The 26,917-nt window shown below is 37.0% G+C and overlaps 1 protein-coding gene across 1 annotated transcript in view; it reads right to left on the bottom strand.

Moving 5' to 3' along the window:
- PTPN4 (protein tyrosine phosphatase non-receptor type 4) overlaps positions 1-26,917 on the bottom strand; it is a 106,946-nt gene that overhangs the window by 18,765 nt on the left and 61,264 nt on the right. Inside the window, exons 13-14 of the mRNA XM_073647495.1 lie at positions 23,784-23,852; positions 113-247 (exon numbers count right to left, since the gene is read on the bottom strand). Of these exons, the coding sequence (XP_073503596.1) occupies positions 113-247; positions 23,784-23,852 (204 nt within the window). The remainder of the gene's footprint in view (positions 1-112; positions 248-23,783; positions 23,853-26,917) is intronic.

Below are 26,917 nucleotides of genomic sequence, written 5' to 3'. Positions count from 1 at the left end.
TGCCCATTCAGGAGTCTGGGAGAGCAGAGTGTGCGCCCCATGTGGCAGTGCCACGGCTTCCCTGAATATAGGGGCCACGTCTATGCTGGCGCTGATCGTGCAGGCTACCTACTGGTTGGGGCTTCCGGGCGGCGAGCGGGACGGCAGGCTCTGGGTCTCCAGCCTCTCGGTAGACAGGGAATTCCTGCTCACCACCTCCCAGTCCATATCGCTGACCAGTTTACGTGACAACGGCTTACTGGGAGACCTGAGGAGAGAAACAGCAGTATCACATCTGTTCTGCAACACAGAAGACATGCACCACGAGAAGGAAGCCATAGATCACTCCATGAACACAATGCCAGGACGGCAGTGACAACTGACACTTGTATAAGGGGATGTATATAGGACTGCACGCAGTGATACATATTGCAGGATTCCCTTTAGATTTCAGGGGGCGAAGCTCCTAACATAAATGCTGTTTATTTTCATCGACAGCCCAGAAAGCCATCGCTGGCTCCTGTAAGCTGCTGGCACGTAGCTTCTCTCAGCTGCCTGACGAGTTCAATGTGTAAAACCCCGTCCTCCCGGGGCACCTCCCCGCACCCGCAGAAGACAAGACCCCCGACCACTCTCAGTGTAAAAGTTTCATATTCTCAGAGAGCAGACGACTACAAGACCCCTGCCACGAGACCCCCGCCTGTGAGACCTCCGCCTGTAAGACCACCACCCGCGAGACCTCCATCTGCGAGACTCCTCCCCACAAGACCCCAGCCCACAAGACCCCCGCCTGTGAGACCATGACCCGTGAGACACCTGCCTGCGAGACCTCCATCTGCGAGACTCCTCCCCACAAGACCCCAGCCCATGAGACCCCCGCCTGTGAGACCATGACCAGCGAGACACCTGCCTGCGAGACCTCCATCTGCGAGACTCATCCCCACAAGACCCCAGCCCACGAGACCCCCGCCTGTGAGACCACCACCCGCGAGACACCTGCCTGAGAGACCTCCATCTGCGAGACTCCTCCCCACAAGACCCATGCCCACGAGACCCCAGCCTGTGAGACCACCACCCGCGAGACACCTGCCTGAGAGACCTCCATCTGCGAGACTCCTCCCCACAAGACCCATGCCCACGAGACCCCCGCCTGTGAGACCATGACCCGCGAGACACCTGCCTGCGAGACCTCCATCTGCGAGACTCCTCCCCACAAGACCCCAGCCCCCGAGACCCCCGCCTGTGAGACCACAACCCGCGAGACACCCGCCTGAGAGACCTCTATCTGCGAGACTCCTCCCCACAAGACCCCAGCCCGCGAGACCCTCACCTGAGACCACCACCCGCGAGACACCAGCCTGCGAGACCTCCATCTGCGAGACTCCTTCCCACAAGACCCCTGCCCGCGAGACCCCCGCCTGTGAGACCACTAACCGCGAGACACCTGCCTAAGAGACCTCCATCTACGAGACTCCTCCCCACAAGACCCCAGCCCACGAGACCCCCACCTGCGAGATTCCCCCCACAAGACCCCAGCCCACGAGACCCCCACCTGTGAGACCCCCGCCTGCGAGACCTCCACCGCGAGACCCCGGCCTGTGAGACCACAACCCGCGAGACACTCGCCAGCGAGACTCCTCCCCACAAGACCCCCGCCCGCAAAACTATAACTTGTGAGACTCCTGCCCGTGAGACCCCCGCCGTCACATCCAGCACTTTACAGGAACGCTCATGTTTTACGCAGATCAGTCATAAAATAGATAAAAGTTCTGCAACTTTGTACAACACTTCAGATTCCAATCCGCCAAAGACTTGTAAGATCTCTGCTTGCTGCCACTGAATGGCTGCATTGTGTCTGACCGAGTCCTGCCCACACTGCTGAGGGTCTTGATACAATGTATCAGTCTAGACAAGACTAAAAACAACTGCAATCTTTCTCCAATCCACGACTTTAGGCTCAAAGTGTAAATATTGTTTTGTAAACCTTTCTATCCATTGTAGAAGCTGCAGGGTTGGTCATTGGGGGGTCTGCGTCCTCAGAGCCCTAGGTTTGAGCCTATACATCACTCTGTGCATGGGGTGCTTCCATCGATCTGTGAGGGTCTCAGGACCTCCACTATCAACAACACTATGCACGCACCTATCTGTCCCGATACATTGTGACAGCACCATCAGTGCAGAGCTTCCATTCACTGGCAGCAAGCAGAGAGGAGTAAACTACAAATATATCAGGGGTTGTGGCCACCGGGGGAAGAAAACAAAAACGTGAGAGTTTTTACCCCTTTGCCGCTAGAGGTGGGTGGTGGAGATACGGGGGCAGACATAGGAGTAAACTGTAGCACGAGGCTCCGGAGCTTACACTTTTTGGCCACAGACAGAGACGAGCAGCTTTTAGTAATATTTTGCTCCTATTCAGACCCAAGACTGACATCGAGGGGCCGCAGATGGGGGAGGGGATATGCGATTCTCTAGAAAGTTGTGTGACAAACACCACGGGCAGTAATAGGAAAAATATGGTGCCACCAAATGAGCCACCCTCCAGCACATGACAACTTGCCATTGTGGCTGCCTGGCACTGCACATGGCTGTGGGCAAATGATGCTGCGGGGGCTCTCCTGACTGGCCGAGGCGGGGGGGCTCACCTGGCTGGCAGAGGCGGGGAGCTCACCAGGCAGGTGGAGGCGGGGCTCACCTGGCTGGCAGAGGAGGGGGGCTCACCTGGCCGGCAGAGGCGGGGGGCTCACCTGGCCGGCAGAGGCGGGGGGCTCACCTGGCCGGCAGAGGAGGGGGGCTCACCTGGCCGGCAGAGGCGGGGGGCTCACCAGGCTGGCAGAGGAGGGGGGCTCACCTGGCTGGCAGAGGAGGGGGGCTCACCTGGCTGGCAGAGGAGGGGGGCTCACCTGGCCGGCAGAGGCGGGGGGCTCACCTGGCTGGCAGAGGAGGGGGGCTCACCTGGCCGGCAGAGGTGGGGGGCTCACCTGGCCGGCAGAGGCGGAGGGCTCACCTGGCCGGCAGAGGCGGGGGGCTCACCTGGCCGGCAGAGGCGGGGGGCTCACAAGGCCAGCAGAGGCGGGGGAGGCCTCACCTGGCCGGCAGAGGCGGGGGAGGCCTCACCTGGCCGGCAGAGGCGGGGGGCTCCGGGGTCTGGACGATCTCCACGTTGGGCCGGGCATCGTGAGCTCCGCATAATATTGCTTTTTTGAAACTCTAATAAACAGTTTTCAGCACCAAGGACCCTCCCACTTGTTCTATTTTTCTGCATTTCCTGTTGAGCCCAGCAACGCGGATACCACAAGACTGAACCACGTATTTCTCTGTAGATTAACCCTGTGCGCGACAAACCAACTGCAAGATCCAGAGCTAAAAGCTGACAGCAAGGAGGGATCAAAGTAAGTACAGAATCAGAGGAGAGCAAGAGTTATAATGTAACTACTCACAATAAAGGCCAGCAAGAATATAGCAGGTATAGACTACTACATAGGAGCAGTATTATAGGAGTTATATTCTTGTACATAGGGGGCAGTATTATAGGAGTTATATTCTTGTACATAGGAGCAGTATTATAGGAGTTATATTCTTATACATAGGGGGCAGTATTATAGGAGTTATATTCTTGTACATAGGGAGCAGTATTATAGTAGTTATATTCTTGTACACAGGGGCAGTATTATAGGAGTTATATTCTTGTACATAGGGAGCAGTATTATAGTAGTTATATTCTTGTACATAGGGGCAGTATTATAGTAGTCATATTCTTGTACATAGGGGCAGTATTATAGTAGTCATATTCTTGTAAATAGGGGCAGTATTATAGTTGTTATATTCTTGTACATAGGGGGCAGTATTATAGTAGATATATTCTTGTACATAGGGAGCAGTATTGTAGTAGTTATATTCTTGTACATAGGGGGCAGTATTATAGTAGTTATATTCTTGTACATAGGGGGCAGTATTATAGTAGTTATATTCTTATACATAGGGGGCAGTATTATAGTAGCTATATTCTTGTACATAGGGGCAGTATTATAGTAGTTATATTCTTGTACATAGGGGCAGTATTATAGTAGTTATATTCTTGTACATAGGGGCAGTATTATAGTAGTTATATTCTTGAACATAGGGGCAGTATTATAGTAGTTATATTCTTGTACATAGGAGCAGTATTATAGTAGTTATATTCTTGTACATAGGGGCAGTATTATAGTAGTTATATTCTTATACATAGGGGGCAGTATTAAAGTAGCTATATTCTTGTACATAGGGGCAGTATTATAGTAGTTATATTCTTATACATAGGGGGCAGTATTATAGTAGCTATATTCTTGTACATAGGGGCAGTATTATAGTAGTTATATTCTTGTACATAGGGGCAGTATTATAGTAGTTATATTCTTGAACATAGGGGCAGTATTATAGTAGTTATATTCTTGTACATAGGAGCAGTATTATAGTAGTTATATTCTTGAACATAGGGGCAGTATTATAGTAGCTATATTCTTGTACATAGGAGCAGTATTATAGTAGTTATATTCTTGTACATAGGGGCAGTATTATAGTAGTTATATTCTTGAACATAGGGGCAGTATTATAGTAGTTATATTCTTATACATAGGGAGCAGTATTATAGTAGTTATATTCTTGTACATAGGGGGCAGTATTATAGTAGTTATATTCTTGTACATAGTAGCAATGTTATAGTAGTTATATTCTTATACATAGGGAGCAGTATTATAGTAGTTATATTCCTGTACATAGGGGCAGTATTATAGTAGTTATATTCTTGAACATAGGGGCAGTATTATAGCAGTTATATTCTTATACATAGGGAGCAGTATTATAGTAGTTATATTCTTGTACATAGGGAGCAGTATTATAGTAGTTATATTCTTATACATAGGGAGCAGTATTATAGTAGTTATATTCTTGTACATAGGGGCAGTATTATAGTAGTTATATTCTTATACATAGGGAGCAGTATTATAGTAGTTATATTCCTGTACATAGGGAGCAGTATTATAGTAGTTATATTCTTATACATAGGGAGCAGTATTATAGTAGTTATATTCTTGTACATAGGGGCAGTATTATAGTAGTTATATTCTTGTACATAGGGGCAGTATTATAGTAGTTATATTCTTGAACATAGGGGCAGTATTATAGTAGTTATATTCTTATACATAGGGAGCAGTATTATAGTAGTTATATTCTTGTACACAGGGGCAGTATTATAGTAGTTATATTCTTATACATAGGAGGCAGTATTATAATAGTTATATTCTTGTACATAGGAGCAGTATTACAGTAGTTATATTCTTGTACATAGGAGCAGTATTATAGTAGTTATATTCTTGTACATAGGAGCAGTATTATAGTAGTTATATTCTTGTACATAGGAGCAGTATTACAGTAGTTATATTCTTGTACATAGGAGCAGTATTACAGTAGTTATATTCTTGTACATAGGAGCAGTATTATAGTAGTTATATTCTTGTACATAGGAGCAGTATTACAGTAGTTATATTCTTGTACATAGGAGCAGTATTATAGTAGTTATATTCTTGTACATAGGAGCAGTATTACAGTAGTTATATTCTTGTACATAGGAGCAGTATTACAGTAGTTATATTCTTGTACATAGGGAGCAGTATTATAGTAGTTATATTCTTGTACACAGGGGCAGTATTATAGTAGTTATATTCTTATACATAGGGAGCAGTATTATAGTAGTTATATTCCTGTACATAGGAGCAGTATTATAGTAGTTATATTCTTGTACATAGGAGCAGTATTATAGTAGATATATTCCTGTACATAGGAGCAGTATTATAGTAGTTATATTCTTGTACATAGGGGGCAGTATTATAGTTGTTATATTCTTGTACATAGGGGGCAGTATTATAGTAGTTATATTCTTGTACATAGGGGCAGTATTATAGTAGTTATATTCTTATACATAGGGAGCAGTATTATAGTAGCTATATTCTTGTACATAGGGGGCAGTATTATAGTAGTTATATTCTGGTACATAGGGGCAGTATTATAGTAGTTATATTCTTGTACATAGGAGCAGTATTATAGTAGTTATATTCTTGTACATAGGAGCAGTATTATAGTAGTTATATTCTTGTACATAGGGGCAGTATTATAGTAGTTATATTCTGGTACATAGCAGCAGTATTATAGTAGTTATATTCTTGTACACAGGGGGCAGTATTATAGTAGTTATATTCTTGTACATAGGGGCAGTATTATAGTAGTTATATTCTTATACATAGGGAGCAGTATTATAGTAGCTATATTCTTGTACATAGGGGGCAGTATTATAGTAGTTATATTCTGGTACATAGGGGCAGTATTATAGTAGTTATATTCTTGTACATAGGAGCAGTATTATAGTAGTTATATTCTTGTACATAGGGGGCAGTATTATAGTAGTTATATTCTGGTACATAGCAGCAGTATTATAGTAGTTATATTCTTGTACATAGGAGCAGTATTATAGTAGTTATATTCTTGTACATAGGAGCAGTATTATAGTAGTTATATTCTTGTACATAGGGGCAGTATTATAGTAGTTATATTCTGGTACATAGGGGCAGTACTATAGTAGTTATATTCTTGTACATAGGAGCAGTATTATAGTAGTTATATTCATGTACATAGGGGGCAGTATTATAGTAGTTATATTCTTGTACATAGGGGCAGTATTATAGTAGTTATATTCTTGTACATAGGGGCAGTATTATAGTAGTTATATTCTTGTACATAGGGGCAGTATTATAGTAGTTATATTCTTGTACATAGGGGCAGTATTATAGTAGTTATATTCTTATACATAGGGAGCAGTATTATAGTAGTTATATTCTTGTACATAGGGGGCAGTATTATAGTAGTTATATTCTTATACATAGGGAGCAGTATTATAGTAGTTATATTCTTATACATAGGGAGCAGTATTATAGTAGTTATATTCTTGTACATAGGGGCAGTATTATAGTAGTTATATTCTTGTACATAGTAGCAATGTTATAGTAGTTATATTCTTATACATAGGGAGCAGTATTATAGTAGTTATATTCTTGTACATAGGGGCAGTATTATAGTAGTTATATTCTTGTACATAGGGGGCAGTATTATAGTAGTTATATTCTTGTACATAGGGGCAGTATTATAGTAGTTATATTCTTGTACATAGGGGCAGTATTATAGTAGTTATATTCTTGTACATAGGGGCAGTATTATAGTAGTTATATTCTTGTACATAGGGGCAGTATTATAGTAGTTATATTCTTATACATAGGGAGCAGTATTATAGTAGTTATATTCTTGTACATAGGGGGCAGTATTATAGTAGTTATATTCTTATACATAGGGAGCAGTATTATAGTAGTTATATTCTTATACATAGGGAGCAGTACTATAGTAGTTATATTCTTGTACATAGGGGCAGTATTATAGTAGTTATATTCTTGTACATAGTAGCAATGTTATAGTAGTTATATTATTATACATAGGGAGCAGTATTATAGTAGTTATATTCCTGTACATAGGGGCAGTATTATAGTAGTTATATTCTTGAACATAGGGGCAGTATTATAGCAGTTATATTCTTATACATAGGGAGCAGTATTATAGTAGTTATATTCTTGTACATAGGGGCAGTATTATAGTAGTTATATTCTTGTACATAGGGGCAGTATTATAGTAGTTATATTCTTGTACATAGGGGCAGTATTATAGTAGTTATATTCTTGAACATAGGGGCAGTATTATAGTAGTTATATTCTTATACATAGGGAGCAGTATTATAGTAGTTATATTCTTGTACACAGGGGCAGTATTATAGTAGTTATATTCTTATACATAGGGAGCAGTATTATAGTAGTTATATTCCTGTACATAGGAGCAGTATTATAGTAGTTATATTCTTGTACATAGGAGCAGTATTATAGTAGATATATTCCTGTACATAGGAGCAGTATTATAGTAGTTATATTCTTGTACATAGGGGGCAGTATTATAGTTGTTATATTCTTGTACATAGGGGGCAGTATTATAGTAGTTATATTTTTGTACATAGGGGCAGTATTATAGTAGTTATATTCTTATACATAGGGAGCAGTATTATAGTAGCTATATTCTTGTACATAGGGGGCAGTATTATAGTAGTTATATTCTGGTACATAGGGGCAGTATTATAGTAGTTATATTCTTGTACATAGGAGCAGTATTATAGTAGTTATATTCTTGTACATAGGGGGCAGTATTATAGTAGTTATATTCTGGTACATAGGGGCAGTATTATAGTAGTTATATTCTTGTACATAGGAGCAGTATTATAGTAGTTATATTCTTGTACATAGGGGGCAGTATTATAGTAGTTATATTCTTGTACATAGGGGCAGTATTATAGTAGTTATATTCTTGTACATAGGGGCAGTATTATAGTAGTTATATTCTTGTACATAGGGGCAGTATTATAGTAGTTATATTCTTGTACATAGGGGCAGTATTATAGTAGTTATATTCTTGAACATAGGGGCAGTATTATAGTAGTTATATTCTTATACATAGGGAGCAGTATTATAGTAGTTATATTCTTGTACATAGGGGCAGTATTATAGTAGTTATATTCTTATACATAGGGAGCAGTATTATAGTAGTTATATTCCTGTACATAGGAGCAGTATTATAGTAGTTATATTCTTATACATAGGGAGCAGTATTATAGTAGTTATATTCTTGTACATAGGGGCAGTATTATAGTAGTTATATTCTTGTACATAGGGGCAGTATTATAGTAGTTATATTCTTGAACATAGGGGCAGTATTATAGTAGTTATATTCTTATACATAGGGAGCAGTATTATAGTAGTTATATTCTTGTACATAGGGGCAGTATTATAGTAGTTATATTCTTATACATAGGGAGCAGTATTATAGTAGTTATATTCCTGTACATAGGAGCAGTATTATAGTAGTTATAGTCTTGTACATAGAGGGCAGTATTATAGTTGTTATATTCTTGTACATAGGGGGCAGTATTATAGTAGTTATATTCTGGTACATAGGGGCAGTATTATAGTAGTTATATTCTTGTACATAGGAGCAGTATTATAGTAGTTATATTCTTGTACATAGGGACCAGTATTATAGTAGTTATATTCTTGTACATAGGGCGCAGTATTATCGTAGTTATATTCTTGTACATAGGGGCAGTATTATAGTAGTTATATTCTTGTACATAGGAGCAGTATTATAGTAGTTATATTCTTGTACATAGGGGGCAGTATTATAGTAGTTATATTCTTGTACATAGGGGCAGTATTATAGTAGTTATATTCTTATACATAGGGAGCAGTATTATAGTAGCTATATTCTTGTACATAGGGGGCAGTATTATAGTAGTTATATTCTGGTACATAGGGGCAGTATTATAGTAGTTATATTCTTGTACATAGGAGCAGTATTATAGTAGTTATATTCTTGTACATAGGGGGCAGTATTATAGTAGTTATATTCTGGTACATGGGGCAGTATTATAGTAGTTATATTCTTGTACATAGGAGCAGTATTATAGTAGTTATATTCTTGTACATAGGGGGCAGTATTATAGTAGTTATATTCCTGTACATAGGGGCAGTATTATAGTAGTTATATTCTTGTACATAGGGGGCAGTATTATAGTAGTTATATTCTTGTACATAGGGGGCAGTATTATAGTAGTTATATTCTTGTACATAGGGAGCAGTATTATAGTAGTTATATTCTGGTACATAGGGGCAGTATTATAGTAGTTATATTCTTGTACATAGGGGGCAGTATTATAGTAGTTATATTCCTGTACATAGGAGCAGCATTATAGTAGTTATATTCTTGTACATAGGGGGCAGTATTATAGTAGTTATAATCTTGTATATAGGAGCAGTATTATAGTAGTTATATTCTTGTACATAGGAGCAGTATTATAGTAGTTATATTCTTGTACATAGGAGCAGCATTATAGTAGTTATATTCTTGTACATAGGAGCAGCATTATAGTAGTTATATTCTTGTACATAGGAGCAGCATTATAGTAGTTATATTCTTGTACATAGGAGCAGCATTATAGTAGTTATATTCTGGTACATAGGGGCAGTATTATAGTAGTTATATTCTTGTACATAGGAGCAGTATTATAGTAGTTATATTCTTGTACATAGGGACCAGTATTATAGTAGTTATATTCTTGTACATAGGGCGCAGTATTATCGTAGTTATATTCTTGTACATAGGGGCAGTATTATAGTAGTTATATTCTTGTACATAGGAGCAGTATTATAGTAGTTATATTCTTGTACATAGGGGGCAGTATTATAGTAGTTATATTCTTGTACATAGGGGCAGTATTATAGTAGTTATATTCTTATACATAGGGAGCAGTATTATAGTAGCTATATTCTTGTACATAGGGGGCAGTATTATAGTAGTTATATTCTGGTACATAGGGGCAGTATTATAGTAGTTATATTCTTGTACATAGGAGCAGTATTATAGTAGTTATATTCTTGTACATAGGGGGCAGTATTATAGTAGTTATATTCTGGTACATGGGGCAGTATTATAGTAGTTATATTCTTGTACATAGGAGCAGTATTATAGTAGTTATATTCTTGTACATAGGGGGCAGTATTATAGTAGTTATATTCCTGTACATAGGGGCAGTATTATAGTAGTTATATTCTTGTACATAGGGGGCAGTATTATAGTAGTTATATTCTTGTACATAGGGGGCAGTATTATAGTAGTTATATTCTTGTACATAGGGAGCAGTATTATAGTAGTTATATTCTGGTACATAGGGGCAGTATTATAGTAGTTATATTCTTGTACATAGGGGGCAGTATTATAGTAGTTATATTCCTGTACATAGGAGCAGCATTATAGTAGTTATATTCTTGTACATAGGGGGCAGTATTATAGTAGTTATAATCTTGTATATAGGAGCAGTATTATAGTAGTTATATTCTTGTACATAGGAGCAGTATTATAGTAGTTATATTCTTGTACATAGGAGCAGCATTATAGTAGTTATATTCTTGTACATAGGAGCAGTATTATAGTAGTTATATTCTTGTACATAGGAGCAGCATTATAGTAGTTATATTCTTGTACATAGGAGCAGCATTATAGTAGTTATATTCTTGTACATAGGGGCAGCATTATAGTAGCTATATTCTTGTACATAGGAGCAGTATTATAGTAGTTATATTCTTGTACATAGGGGGCAGTATTATAGTAGTTATATTCTTGTACATAGGAGCAGTATTATAGTAGTTATATTCTTGTACATAGGAGCAGCATTATAGTAGTTATATTCTTGTACATAGGAGCAGTATTATAGTAGTTATATTCTTGTACATAGGAGCAGTATTATAGTAGTTATATTCTTGTACATAGGGGCAGTATTATAGTAGTTATATTCTGGTACATAGCAGCAGTATTATAGTAGTTATATTCTTGTACATAGGGGGCAGTATTATAGTAGTTATATTCTTGTACATAGGGGCAGTATTATAGTAGTTATATTCTTATACATAGGGAGCAGTATTATAGTAGCTATATTCTTGTACATAGGGGGCAGTATTATAGTAGTTATATTCTGGTACATAGGGGCAGTATTATAGTAGTTATATTCTTGTACATAGGAGCAGTATTATAGTAGTTATATTCTTGTACATAGGGGGCAGTATTATAGTAGTTATATTCTGGTACATAGCAGCAGTATTATAGTAGTTATATTCTTGTACATAGGAGCAGTATTATAGTAGTTATATTCTTGTACATAGGAGCAGTATTATAGTAGTTATATTCTTGTACATAGGGGCAGTATTATAGTAGTTATATTCTGGTACATAGGGGCAGTACTATAGTAGTTATATTCTTGTACATAGGAGCAGTATTATAGTAGTTATATTCTTGTACATAGGGGGCAGTATTATAGTAGTTATATTCTTGTACATAGGGGCAGTATTATAGTAGTTATATTCTTGTACATAGGGGCAGTATTATAGTAGTTATATTCTTGTACATAGGGGCAGTATTATAGTAGTTATATTCTTGTACATAGGGGCAGTATTATAGTAGTTATATTCTTATACATAGGGAGCAGTATTATAGTAGTTATATTCTTGTACATAGGGGGCAGTATTATAGTAGTTATATTCTTATACATAGGGAGCAGTATTATAGTAGTTATATTCTTATACATAGGGAGCAGTATTATAGTAGTTATATTCTTGTACATAGGGGCAGTATTATAGTAGTTATATTCTTGTACATAGTAGCAATGTTATAGTAGTTATATTCTTATACATAGGGAGCAGTATTATAGTAGTTATATTCTTGTACATAGGGGCAGTATTATAGTAGTTATATTCTTGTACATAGGGGGCAGTATTATAGTAGTTATATTCTTGTACATAGGGGCAGTATTATAGTAGTTATATTCTTGTACATAGGGGCAGTATTATAGTAGTTATATTCTTGTACATAGGGGCAGTATTATAGTAGTTATATTCTTGTACATAGGGGCAGTATTATAGTAGTTATATTCTTATACATAGGGAGCAGTATTATAGTAGTTATATTCTTGTACATAGGGGGCAGTATTATAGTAGTTATATTCTTATACATAGGGAGCAGTATTATAGTAGTTATATTCTTATACATAGGGAGCAGTACTATAGTAGTTATATTCTTGTACATAGGGGCAGTATTATAGTAGTTATATTCTTGTACATAGTAGCAATGTTATAGTAGTTATATTATTATACATAGGGAGCAGTATTATAGTAGTTATATTCCTGTACATAGGGGCAGTATTATAGTAGTTATATTCTTGAACATAGGGGCAGTATTATAGCAGTTATATTCTTATACATAGGGAGCAGTATTATAGTAGTTATATTCTTGTACATAGGGGCAGTATTATAGTAGTTATATTCTTGTACATAGGGGCAGTATTATAGTAGTTATATTCTTGTACATAGGGGCAGTATTATAGTAGTTATATTCTTGAACATAGGGGCAGTATTATAGTAGTTATATTCTTATACATAGGGAGCAGTATTATAGTAGTTATATTCTTGTACACAGGGGCAGTATTATAGTAGTTATGTTCTTATACATAGGGAGCAGTATTATAGTAGTTATATTCCTGTACATAGGAGCAGTATTATAGTAGTTATATTCTTGTACATAGGAGCAGTATTATAGTAGATATATTCCTGTACATAGGAGCAGTATTATAGTAGTTATATTCTTGTACATAGGGGGCAGTATTATAGTTGTTATATTCTTGTACATAGGGGGCAGTATTATAGTAGTTATATTTTTGTACATAGGGGCAGTATTATAGTAGTTATATTCTTATACATAGGGAGCAGTATTATAGTAGCTATATTCTTGTACATAGGGGGCAGTATTATAGTAGTTATATTCTGGTACATAGGGGCAGTATTATAGTAGTTATATTCTTGTACATAGGAGCAGTATTATAGTAGTTATATTCTTGTACATAGGGGGCAGTATTATAGTAGTTATATTCTGGTACATAGGGGCAGTATTATAGTAGTTATATTCTTGTACATAGGAGCAGTATTATAGTAGTTATATTCTTGTACATAGGGGGCAGTATTATAGTAGTTATATTCTTGTACATAGGGGCAGTATTATAGTAGTTATATTCTTGTACATAGGGGCAGTATTATAGTAGTTATATTCTTGTACATAGGGGCAGTATTATAGTAGTTATATTCTTGTACATAGGGGCAGTATTATAGTAGTTATATTCTTGAACATAGGGGCAGTATTATAGTAGTTATATTCTTATACATAGGGAGCAGTATTATAGTAGTTATATTCTTGTACATAGGGGCAGTATTATAGTAGTTATATTCTTATACATAGGGAGCAGTATTATAGTAGTTATATTCCTGTACATAGGAGCAGTATTATAGTAGTTATATTCTTATACATAGGGAGCAGTATTATAGTAGTTATATTCTTGTACATAGGGGCAGTATTATAGTAGTTATATTCTTGTACATAGGGGCAGTATTATAGTAGTTATATTCTTGAACATAGGGGCAGTATTATAGTAGTTATATTCTTATACATAGGGAGCAGTATTATAGTAGTTATATTCTTGTACATAGGGGCAGTATTATAGTAGTTATATTCTTATACATAGGGAGCAGTATTATAGTAGTTATATTCCTGTACATAGGAGCAGTATTATAGTAGTTATAGTCTTGTACATAGAGGGCAGTATTATAGTTGTTATATTCTTGTACATAGGGGGCAGTATTATAGTAGTTATATTCTGGTACATAGGGGCAGTATTATAGTAGTTATATTCTTGTACATAGGAGCAGTATTATAGTAGTTATATTCTTGTACATAGGGACCAGTATTATAGTAGTTATATTCTTGTACATAGGGCGCAGTATTATCGTAGTTATATTCTTGTACATAGGGGCAGTATTATAGTAGTTATATTCTTGTACATAGGAGCAGTATTATAGTAGTTATATTCTTGTACATAGGGGGCAGTATTATAGTAGTTATATTCTTGTACATAGGGGCAGTATTATAGTAGTTATATTCTTATACATAGGGAGCAGTATTATAGTAGCTATATTCTTGTACATAGGGGGCAGTATTATAGTAGTTATATTCTGGTACATAGGGGCAGTATTATAGTAGTTATATTCTTGTACATAGGAGCAGTATTATAGTAGTTATATTCTTGTACATAGGGGGCAGTATTATAGTAGTTATATTCTGGTACATGGGGCAGTATTATAGTAGTTATATTCTTGTACATAGGAGCAGTATTATAGTAGTTATATTCTTGTACATAGGGGGCAGTATTATAGTAGTTATATTCCTGTACATAGGGGCAGTATTATAGTAGTTATATTCTTGTACATAGGGGGCAGTATTATAGTAGTTATATTCTTGTACATAGGGGGCAGTATTATAGTAGTTATATTCTTGTACATAGGGAGCAGTATTATAGTAGTTATATTCTGGTACATAGGGGCAGTATTATAGTAGTTATATTCTTGTACATAGGGGGCAGTATTATAGTAGTTATATTCCTGTACATAGGAGCAGCATTATAGTAGTTATATTCTTGTACATAGGGGGCAGTATTATAGTAGTTATAATCTTGTATATAGGAGCAGTATTATAGTAGTTATATTCTTGTACATAGGAGCAGTATTATAGTAGTTATATTCTTGTACATAGGAGCAGCATTATAGTAGTTATATTCTTGTACATAGGAGCAGCATTATAGTAGTTATATTCTTGTACATAGGAGCAGCATTATAGTAGTTATATTCTTGTACATAGGAGCAGCATTATAGTAGTTATATTCTGGTACATAGGGGCAGTATTATAGTAGTTATATTCTTGTACATAGGAGCAGTATTATAGTAGTTATATTCTTGTACATAGGGACCAGTATTATAGTAGTTATATTCTTGTACATAGGGCGCAGTATTATCGTAGTTATATTCTTGTACATAGGGGCAGTATTATAGTAGTTATATTCTTGTACATAGGAGCAGTATTATAGTAGTTATATTCTTGTACATAGGGGGCAGTATTATAGTAGTTATATTCTTGTACATAGGGGCAGTATTATAGTAGTTATATTCTTATACATAGGGAGCAGTATTATAGTAGCTATATTCTTGTACATAGGGGGCAGTATTATAGTAGTTATATTCTGGTACATAGGGGCAGTATTATAGTAGTTATATTCTTGTACATAGGAGCAGTATTATAGTAGTTATATTCTTGTACATAGGGGGCAGTATTATAGTAGTTATATTCTGGTACATGGGGCAGTATTATAGTAGTTATATTCTTGTACATAGGAGCAGTATTATAGTAGTTATATTCTTGTACATAGGGGGCAGTATTATAGTAGTTATATTCCTGTACATAGGGGCAGTATTATAGTAGTTATATTCTTGTACATAGGGGGCAGTATTATAGTAGTTATATTCTTGTACATAGGGGGCAGTATTATAGTAGTTATATTCTTGTACATAGGGAGCAGTATTATAGTAGTTATATTCTGGTACATAGGGGCAGTATTATAGTAGTTATATTCTTGTACATAGGGGGCAGTATTATAGTAGTTATATTCCTGTACATAGGAGCAGCATTATAGTAGTTATATTCTTGTACATAGGGGGCAGTATTATAGTAGTTATAATCTTGTATATAGGAGCAGTATTATAGTAGTTATATTCTTGTACATAGGAGCAGTATTATAGTAGTTATATTCTTGTACATAGGAGCAGCATTATAGTAGTTATATTCTTGTGCATAGGAGCAGTATTATAGTAGTTATATTCTTGTACATAGGAGCAGCATTATAGTAGTTATATTCTTGTACATAGGAGCAGCATTATAGTAGTTATATTCTTGTACATAGGGGCAGCATTATAGTAGCTATATTCTTGTACATAGGAGCAGTATTATAGTAGTTATATTCTTGTACATAGGGGGCAGTATTATAGTAGTTATATTCTTGTACATAGGAGCAGTATTATAGTAGTTATATTCTTGTACATAGGAGCAGCATTATAGTAGTTATATTCTTGTACATAGGAGCAGTATTATAGTAGTTATATTCTTGTACATAGGGGGCAGTATTATAGTAGTTATATTCTTGTACATAGGGGGCAGTATTATAGTAGTTATATTCTTGTACATAGGGGGCAGTATTAAAGTAGTTATATTCTTGTACATAGGGGGCAGTATTATAGTAATTATATTCTTGTACATAGTAGTAGTATTATAGTAGTTATATTCTTGTACATAGGGGCAGTATTATAGTAGTTATATTCTTGTACATAGTAGTAGTATTATAGTAGTTATATTCTTGTACATAGGAGCAGTATTATAGTAGTTATATTCTTGTACATAGGAGCAGCATTATAGTAGTTATATTCTTGTACATAGAAGCAGTATTATAGTAGTTATATTCTTGTACATAGAAGCAGTATTATAGTAGTTATATTCTTGTACATAGGAGCAGTATTATAGTAATTATATTCTTGTACATAGGGGGCAGTATTATAGTAGTTATATTCTTGTACATAGGAGCAGTATTATAGTAGTTATATTCTTGTACATAGGGGGCAGTATTATAGTAGTTATATTCTTGTACATAGGGGGCAGTATTATAGTAGTTATATTCTTGTACATAGTAGTAGTATTATAGTAGTTATATTCTTGTACATAGTGGGCAGTATTATAGTAGTTATATTCTTGTACATAGCAGCAGTATTATAGTAGTTATATTCTTGTACATAGGGAGCAGTATTATAGTAATTATATTCTTGTACATAGGGGGCAGTATTATAGTAGTTATATTCTTGTACATAGGAGCAGTATCATAGTAGTTATATTCTTGTACATAGGGGCAGTTTTATAGTAGTTATATTCTTGTACATAGGGGCAGTATTATAGTAGTTATATTCTTGTACATAGGGGCAGTTTTATAGTAGTTATATTCTTGTACATAGGAGCAGTATTATAGTAGTTATATTCATGTACATAGGAGCAGTATTATAGTAGTTATATTCTTGTACATAGGAGCAGTATTATAGTAGTTATATTCATGTACATAGGAGCAGTATTATAGTAGTTATATTCTTGTACATAGGGGCAGTTTTATAGTAGTTATATTCTTGTACATAGGAGCAGTATTATAGTAGTTATATTCATGTACATAGGAGCAGTATTATAGTAGTTATATTCTTGCACATAGGGGGCAGTATTATAGTAGTTATATTCTTGTACATAGGGGGCAGTATTATAGTAGTTATATTCCTGTACATAGGGGCAGTATTATAGTAGTTATATTCCTGTACACAGGGGCAGTATTATAGTAGTTATATTCTTGTACATAGGGGCAGTATTATAGTACATAGGGGGCAGTATTATAGTAGTTATATTCTTGGACAAAGGAGCAGTATTATAGTTGTTATATTCCTGTACATGGGGGGCAGTATTATAGTAGTTATATTCTTGTACATAGGAGCAGTATTATAGTTGTTATATTCCTGTACATAGGAGCAGTATTATAGTAGTTATATTCTTGTACATAGGGGCAGTATTATAGTAGTTATATTCTTGTACATAGGGGCAGTTTTATAGTAGTTATATTCTTGTACATAGGAGCAGTATTATAGTAGTTATATTCATGTACATAGGAGCAGTATTATAGTAGTTATATTCTTGTACATAGGAGCAGTATTATAGTAGTTATATTCATGTACATAGGAGCAGTATTATAGTAGTTATATTCTTGTACATAGGGGCAGTTTTATAGTAGTTATATTCTTGTACATAGGAGCAGTATTATAGTAGTTATATTCATGTACATAGGAGCAGTATTATAGTAGTTATATTCTTGCACATAGGGGGCAGTATTATAGTAGTTATATTCTTGTACATAGGGGGCAGTATTATAGTAGTTATATTCCTGTACATAGGGGCAGTATTATAGTAGTTATATTCCTGTACACAGGGGCAGTATTATAGTAGTTATATTCTTGTACATAGGGGCAGTATTATAGTACATAGGGGGCAGTATTATAGTAGTTATATTCTTGGACAAAGGAGCAGTATTATAGTAGTTATATTCTTGTACATGGGGGGCAGTATTATAGTAGTTATATTCTTGTACATAGGAGCAGTATTATAGTTGTTATATTCCTGTACATAGGAGCAGTATTATAGTAGTTATATTCTTGTACATAGGGGGCAGTATTATAGTAGTTATATTCTTGTACATGGGAGCAGTATTATAGTTGTTATATTCCTGTACATAGGAGCAGTATTATAGTAGTTATATTCTTGTACATAGGGGGCAGTATTATAGTAGTTATATTCTTGTACATAGGAGCAGTTTTATAGTAGTTATATTCTTGTACATAGGGGCAGTATTATAGTAGTTATTTTCTTGTACATAGGGGGCAGTATTATAGTAGTTATATTCTTGTACATAGGAGCAGTTTTATAGTAGTTATATTCTTGTACATAGGGGCAGTATTATAGTAGTTATATTCTTGTACATAGGAGCAGTATTATAGTTGTTATATTCTTGTACATAGGGGCAGTATTATAGTAGTTATATTCTTGTACATAGGGGGCAGTATTATAGTAGTTATATTCTTGTACATAGGAGCAGTTTTATAGTAGTTATATTCTTGTACATAGGGGCAGTATTATAGTACATAGGGGGCAGTATTATAGTAGTTATATTCTTGTACATAGGAGCAGTATTATAGTTGTTATATTCCTGTACATAGGAGCAGTATTATAGTAGTTATATTCTTGTACATAGGGGGCAGTATTATAGTAGTTATATTCTTGTACATAGGAGCAGTATTATAGTTGTTATATTCCTGTACATAGAAGCAGTATTATAGTAGTTATATTCTTGTACATAGGGGGCAGGATTATAGTAGTTATATTCTTGTACATGGGAGCAGTATTATAGTTGTTATATTCCTGTACATAGGAGCAGTATTATAGTAGTTATATTCTTGTACATAGGGGGCAGTATTATAGTAGTTATATTCTTGTACATAGGAGCAGTTTTATAGTAGTTATATTCTTGTACATAGGGGCAGTATTATAGTAGTTACTTTCTTGTACATAGGGGGCAGTATTATAGTAGTTATATTCTTGTACATAGGGGCAGTATTATAGTAGTTATTTTCTTGTACATAGGGGGCAGTATTATAGTAGCTATATTCTTGTACATAGGAGCAGTATTATAGTTGTTATATTCTTGTATGTAGGAGTAGTATTATAGTAGTTATATTCTTGTACATAGGAGCAGTATTATAGTAGTTATATTCTTGTACATAGGAGCAGTATTATAGTAGTTATATTCTTGTACATAGGGGCAGTATTATAGTAGTTATATTCTTGTACATAGGGGGCAGTATTATAGTAGTTATATTCTTGTACATAGGAGCAGTTTTATAGTAGTTATATTCTTGTACATAGGGGCAATATTATAGTAGTTATATTCTTGTACATAGGAGCAGTATTATAGTTGTTATATTCTTGTACATAGGGGGCAGTATTATAGTAGTTATATTCTTGTACATAGGGCAGTATTATAGTAGTTATATTCTTGTACATAGGAGCAGTATTATAGTAGTTATATTCTTGTACATAGGAGCAGTATTATAGTAGTTATATTCTTGTACATAGGGGCAGTATTATAGTAGTTATATTCTTGTATGTAGGAGTAGTATTATAGTAGTTATATTCTTGTACATAGGAGCAGTATTATAGTAGTTATATTCTTGTACATAGGAGCAGTATTATAGTAGTTATATTCTTGTACATAGGGGCAGTATTATAGTAGTTATATTCTTGTACATAGGGGCAGTATTATAGTAGTTATATTCTTGTACATAGGAGCAGTATTATTGTAGTTATATTCTTGTACATAGGGGCAGTATTATAGTAGTTATATTCTTGTACATAGGGGCAGTATTATAGTAGTTATATTCTTGTACATAGGGGGCAATATTATAGTAGTTATATTCTTGTATGTAGGAGTAATATTATAGTAGTTATATTCTTGTACATAGGAGCAGTATTATAGTAGTTATATTCTTGTACATAGGAGCAGTATTATAGTAGTTATATTCTTGTACATAGGGGCAGTATTATAGTAGTTATATTCTTGTACATAGGAGCAGTATTATAGTAGTTATATTCTTGTACATAGGGGCAGTATTATAGTAGTTATATTCTTGTACTTAGGAGTAGTATTATAGTAGTTATATTCTTGTACATAGGAGCAGTATTATAGTAGTTATATTCTTGTACGTAGGAGTAGTATTATAGTAGTTATATTCTTGTACATAGGGGGCAGTATTATAGTAGTTATATTCTTGTATGTAGGAGTAATATTATAGTAGTTATATTCTTGTACATAGGGGCAGTATTATAGTAGTTATATTCTTGTACATAGGAGCAGTATTATAGTAGTTATATTCTTGTACATAGGGGCAGTATTATAGTAGTTATATTCTTGTACATAGGGGCAGTATTATAGTAGTTATATTCTTGTACATAGGAGCAGTATTGTAGTAGTTATATTCTTGTACATAGGGGCAGTATTATAGTAGTTATATTCTTGTACATAGGAGTAGTATTATAGTAGTTATATTCTTGTACATAGGGAGCAGTATTATAGTAGTTATATTCTTGTATGTAGGAGTAGTATTATAGTAGTTATATTCTTGTACGTAGGAGCAGTATTATAGTAGTTATATTCTTGTACATAGGAGCAGTATTATAGTAGTTATATTCTTGTACATAGGAGTAGTATTATAGTAGTTATATTCTTGTACATAGGGAGCAGTATTATAGTAGTTATATTCTTGTATGTAGGAGTAGTATTATAGTAGTTATATTCTTGTACATAGGAGCAGTATTATAGTAGTTATATTCTTGTACATAGGGGCAGTATTATAGTAGTTATATTCTTGTACGTAGGAGTAGTATTATAGTAGTTATATTCTTGTACATGGGGGCAGTATTATAGTAGTTATATTCTTGTACATAGGGGGCAGTATTATAGTAGTTATATTCTTGTATGTAGGAGTAATATTATAGTAGTTATATTCTTGTACATAGGGGCAGTATTATAGTAGTTATATTCTTGTACATAGGAGCAGTATTATAGTAGTTATATTCTTGTACATAGGAGCAGTATTATAGTAGTTATATTCTTGTACATAGGGGCAGTATTATAGTAGTTATATTCTTGTACATAGGAGCAGTATTATAGTAGTTATATTCTTGTACATAGGGGCAGTATTATAGTAGTTATATTCTTGTACTTAGGAGTAGTATTATAGTAGTTATATTCTTGTACATAGGAGCAGTATTATAGTAGTTATATTCTTGTACATAGGGGCAGTATTATAGTAGTTATATTCTTGTATGTAGGAGTAATATTATAGTAGTTATATTCTTGTACATAGGGGCAGTATTATAGTAGTTATATTCTTGTACATAGGGGCAGTATTATAGTAGTTATATTCTTGTACATAGGGGCAGTATTATAGTAGATATATTCTTGTACGTAGGAGTAGTATTATAGTAGTTATATTCTTGTACATAGGGGCAGTATTATAGTAGTTATATTCTTGTACATAGGGGGCAGTATTATAGTAGTTATATTCTTGTATGTAGGAGTAATATTATAGTAGTTATATTCTTGTACATAGGGGCAGTATTATAGTAGTTATATTCTTGTACATAGGGGCAGTATTATAGTAGTTATATTCTTGTACATAGGAGCAGTATTATAGTAGTTATATTCTTGTACTTAGGAGTAGTATTATAGTAGTTATATTCTTGTACATAGGAGCAGTATTATAGTAGTTATATTCTTGTACATAGGGGCAGTATTATAGTAGATATATTCTTGTACGTAGGAGTAGTATTATAGTAGTTATATTCTTGTACATAGGGGCAGTATTATAGTAGTTATATTCTTGTACATAGGGGGCAGTATTATAGTAGTTATATTCTTGTATGTAGGAGTAATATTATAGTAGTTATATTCTTGTACATAGGGGCAGTATTATAGTAGTTATATTCTTGTACATAGGAGCAGTATTATAGTAGTTATATTCTTGTACATAGGGGCAGTATTATAGTAGTTATATTCTTGTACATAGGGGCAGTATTATAGTAGTTATATTCTTGTACATAGGGGGCAGTATTATAGTAGTTATATTTTTGTACATAGGGGCAGTATTATAGTAGTTATATTCTTGTACATAGGGGGCAGTATTATAGTAGTTATATTTTTGTACATAGGGGCAGTATTATAGTAGTTATATTCTTATACATAGGGAGCAGTATTATAGTAGCTATATTCTTGTACATAGGGGGCAGTATTATAGTAGTTATATTCTTGTACATAGGGGCAGTATTATAGTAGTTATATTCTTGTACATAGGAGTAGTATTATAGTAGTTATATTCTTGTACATAGGGAGCAGTATTATAGTAGTTATATTCTTGTATGTAGGAGTAGTATTATAGTAGTTATATTCTTGTACGTAGGAGCAGTATTATAGTAGTTATATTCTTGTACATAGGAGCAGTATTATAGTAGTTATATTCTTGTACATAGGGGGCAGTATTATAGTTGTTATATTCTTGTACATAGGGGGCAGTATTATAGTAGTTATATTCTTGTACATAGCAGCAGTATTATAGTAGTTATATTCTTGTACATAGCAGCAGTATTATAGTAGTTATATTCTTGTACATAGGGGCAGTATTATAGTAGTTATATTCTGTACATAGGGGGCAGTATTATAGTAGTTATATTCTTGTACATAGGAGCAGTATTATAGTAGTTATATTCTTGTACATAGGAGCAGTATTATAGTAGTTATATATGAGGTAGATATCGTGGTGTATTCAGCTTAGTAAACCTTCCCCAGGGTGATTATTAGATCTGGGGAAAGCTGTCGCCTATCTATACCCCGGACTCATGACCGCCTTGTGCATCTCTGTACATTAGACATCACATTGGTAGAATCCACTAGGAGGTCAATTGTTTCTTCCTTTTCTTGACCGACCCCCCGGGATTTACACTGAGTGGGTGAGTGCTGTATAGTCACATCCTGTATACAGGACACGGACGCCTGGCATATGCTGGCACGACGCCCGTCTCACCTGGCAAACACTCGGTCCTTGTTGGCCTTCTCCTTCCCATACTGCACGGACTGCACCTCTGTCCTCCCGCTGCAAAGACAAGAGCGGAGCCATTACTGACAGCGCAGGGACCTGGACGCTGCAGAGCAAAGTAATCAAGGCAGGAGCGGGACGTGAACACAAAGAGAAAATAATTGCCGAACTTTACGGGAGACCCCCTGCACGCAATCACATGAAGCTGATGGGTTACCATGGCAGGCAAAGGTCTAAGGACGATCTCCGTTGCCGCCATCTTGATACGTCTATAATGCCCAGCTTGTGGGTTGTATTTCACATCATAGCAAAAGTGATTTTACAATCACGTGGTCAAGTCCAGAGATAAAAAAAAAAATAGGTAAAAAGTATATTTAATATTTAGAAAATAAAAGTATTAAAAAATACAAAGAAACAAAAGTTTTTATTTCCCTGAATTAAGTAAAAGCAAATGCCCAAAGTGAGATCAAAGTCTAAAATTAATTTGTGAAAAATAATCCCTCATCCGGCCATGGAGAGGGAAAAATGAAAAAAAAAAAGTTTTAACACTTGGAAGAAAAAAAAAACAAAAGTGCAAAAACTAAAATAAAAATAGCAGCATATTTAAGGGGTTAAGGAATTACCCCAGCACAGAAATCTGAGCGACGAAGATCAGGAAAGAAAACTGGAGATGAAAGTCGGACATTGAAGCAATTAAATGGATGGAAGTGAAGCGAGAGTTCACATAAGAGCTGTAAAGCAGCAGGTGCAGCGCTCCTCCGTCTCATGTGTCCGCAGCCCCAGGCCGGGGGGCCGCACCCGGGACATCTCCTCTACCCAGTCATCAAGATTATACAGAGAAGACCGGAGGTGACAGATGTGACCCGAGCCAAGATGCGGCTCAGGGAATTTATAGAAACGGACCCTCTGCCAGCACACTTGGGCCTGTCAAGCAGCGGCGAAGTATCTGACACTTGTGAATGGAGGAGAGAAGCAGCGAGGATGGAACTGGATCTGTCAGCAATGTGCGGCCCATCGCCTGCACTCGCCCCCCCAGCTATACCGGACGCCACGCAGGACTCCGAAGTTACCATCTTCTCTGGCAGCATCGCAATGAGGGACGACACAGCCATGTATCAGGAAGGTACAGCATAAAGGGCATTTACAACCGAGGTTCAGGGGTCCGGGAAAGCTGGGTGACTACCAGCGTGTCAGCAACGAGGGGGGATATACTGGCCAGGAAATAGCAATGACCAAGAAGTGACTGAATGTATAATATTCTATACAGCACCGACAGATCCAGCAGCGATCCCAGAACCGAGCCCAGGACCGGACCCAGAACTGATCCCAGAACCGAGCCCAGAACTGATCTCAGAACCAACAACAGCAGCGATCTCAGAACCGAGCCCAGGACCGAACCCAGAACCAACCCCAGCAGCGATCCCAGAACCGAGCCCAGGACCAGACCCAGAACTGATCCCAGAACCAACAACAGCAGCGATCTCAGAACCGAGCCCAGGACCGAACCCAGAACTGATCCCAGAGTCAACCCCAGCAGCGATCCCAGAACTGATCCCAGAGCCAACCCCAGCAGCGATCCCAGAACCGACCCCAGAACTAACAAGAGCAGCGATCTCAGAACCGAGCCCAGGACCAAACCCAGAACCAACCCCAGCAGCGATCCCAGGACTGGACCCAGAACTGATCCCAGAGCCAACCCCAGCAGCGATCCCAGGACCGGACCCAGAACTGATCCCAGAGCCAACCCCAGCAGAGATCCCAGGACCGGTCCCATAACTGATCCCAGAGCCAACCCCAGCAGAGATCCCAGGACCGGACCCAGAACTGATCCCAGAGCCTACCCCAGCAGAGATCCCAGGACCGGACCCAAAACTGATCCCAGAGCCAACCCCAGCAGAGATCCCAGGAACGAACCCAGAACTGATCCCAGAGCCAACCCCAGCAGCGATCCCAGGACCGGACCCAGAACTGATCCCAGAGCCAACCCCAGCAGAGATCCCAGGAACGAACCCAGAACTGATCCCAGAGCCAACCCCAGCAGCGAACCCAGGACCAAACCCAGAACTGATCCCAGAGCCGATCACAGAACCGACCCCAGGAACGAACCCAGAACTGATCCCAGAGCCAACCCCAGGACCAAACCCAGAACTGATCCCAGAGCCAACCCCAGTACCAAACCCAGAACTGATCCCAGAGCCAACCCGAGCAGCGATCCTAGAACCGACTCCAGCAGCAAACTCAGAATCCCAAAACCGATCCCAGGACCGAACCCAGAATCCCAAAACCGATCCCAGGACCGACCCACAGGACCGAACCCGGGACTGACTCCCGGGACAAAACCCAGAATCTCAAAACCGATCCCAGAACTGAACCTAAGACTGATCCCAGAGCCAACCCCACAGAGATCCTAGAACGGACCACCGGGACCGAACCAAGAATCCCAAAACCAATCGAAGGCACGACCTTGGGACCGCACCTTAGCTGTGATCCCAGAACCAATCCCAGAACTGATCCCAGACCCCGCGACAGGGGAGCAAACATTGCTTTAGTAAAAGCTCCTCTTACCTTATTTTGGGGTCAGATGAGGGTCCGAGCCGAATACAACAGTAACGATAATATTCCCCATTTTACATTTCACAAACTTATTACATGAACAAATACCAATATTTTACCAGACTTCAATATTTATTAATACCCCGGGCCCCTAAAATTCATTCAGACCCCAGAGCAGGCCACTAACAATACAGACCCAAATTAATAATCAGACCCCAGACCTCCATCTAAACTCATTGAGAACCAACAACAAACCTCCAACATTAGTCATACCCAGACCAATCCCTGAAAATTATTCAGATGAGACAGAATGAGAAATGAATCAGACCCCAGACCAAATCCCTAAGGTTAAACAGACCCCAGACCAAATCCCTAAGGTTAAACAGACTCCAGACCAAATCCCTAAGGTTAACCAGACCCCAGACCAAATCCCTAAGGTTAAACAGACCCCAGACCAAATCCCTAAGGTTAAACAGACTCCAGACCAAATCACTAAGGTTAACCAGACCCCAGACCAAATCCCTAAGGTTAACCAGACCCCAGACCAAATCCCTAAGGTTAACCAGACC

The sequence above is a fragment of the Phyllobates terribilis genome, unplaced genomic scaffold (genome assembly GCF_046119375.1).
Source record: "Phyllobates terribilis strain yellow unplaced genomic scaffold, ASM4611937v1 Scaffold_9__5_contigs__length_417890890, whole genome shotgun sequence".
NCBI lineage: Eukaryota > Metazoa > Chordata > Amphibia > Anura > Dendrobatidae > Phyllobates > Phyllobates terribilis.
The sequence above is the reverse complement of the archived record's forward strand: the minus strand, read 5'-3'. Positions and strand labels throughout refer to the sequence as shown.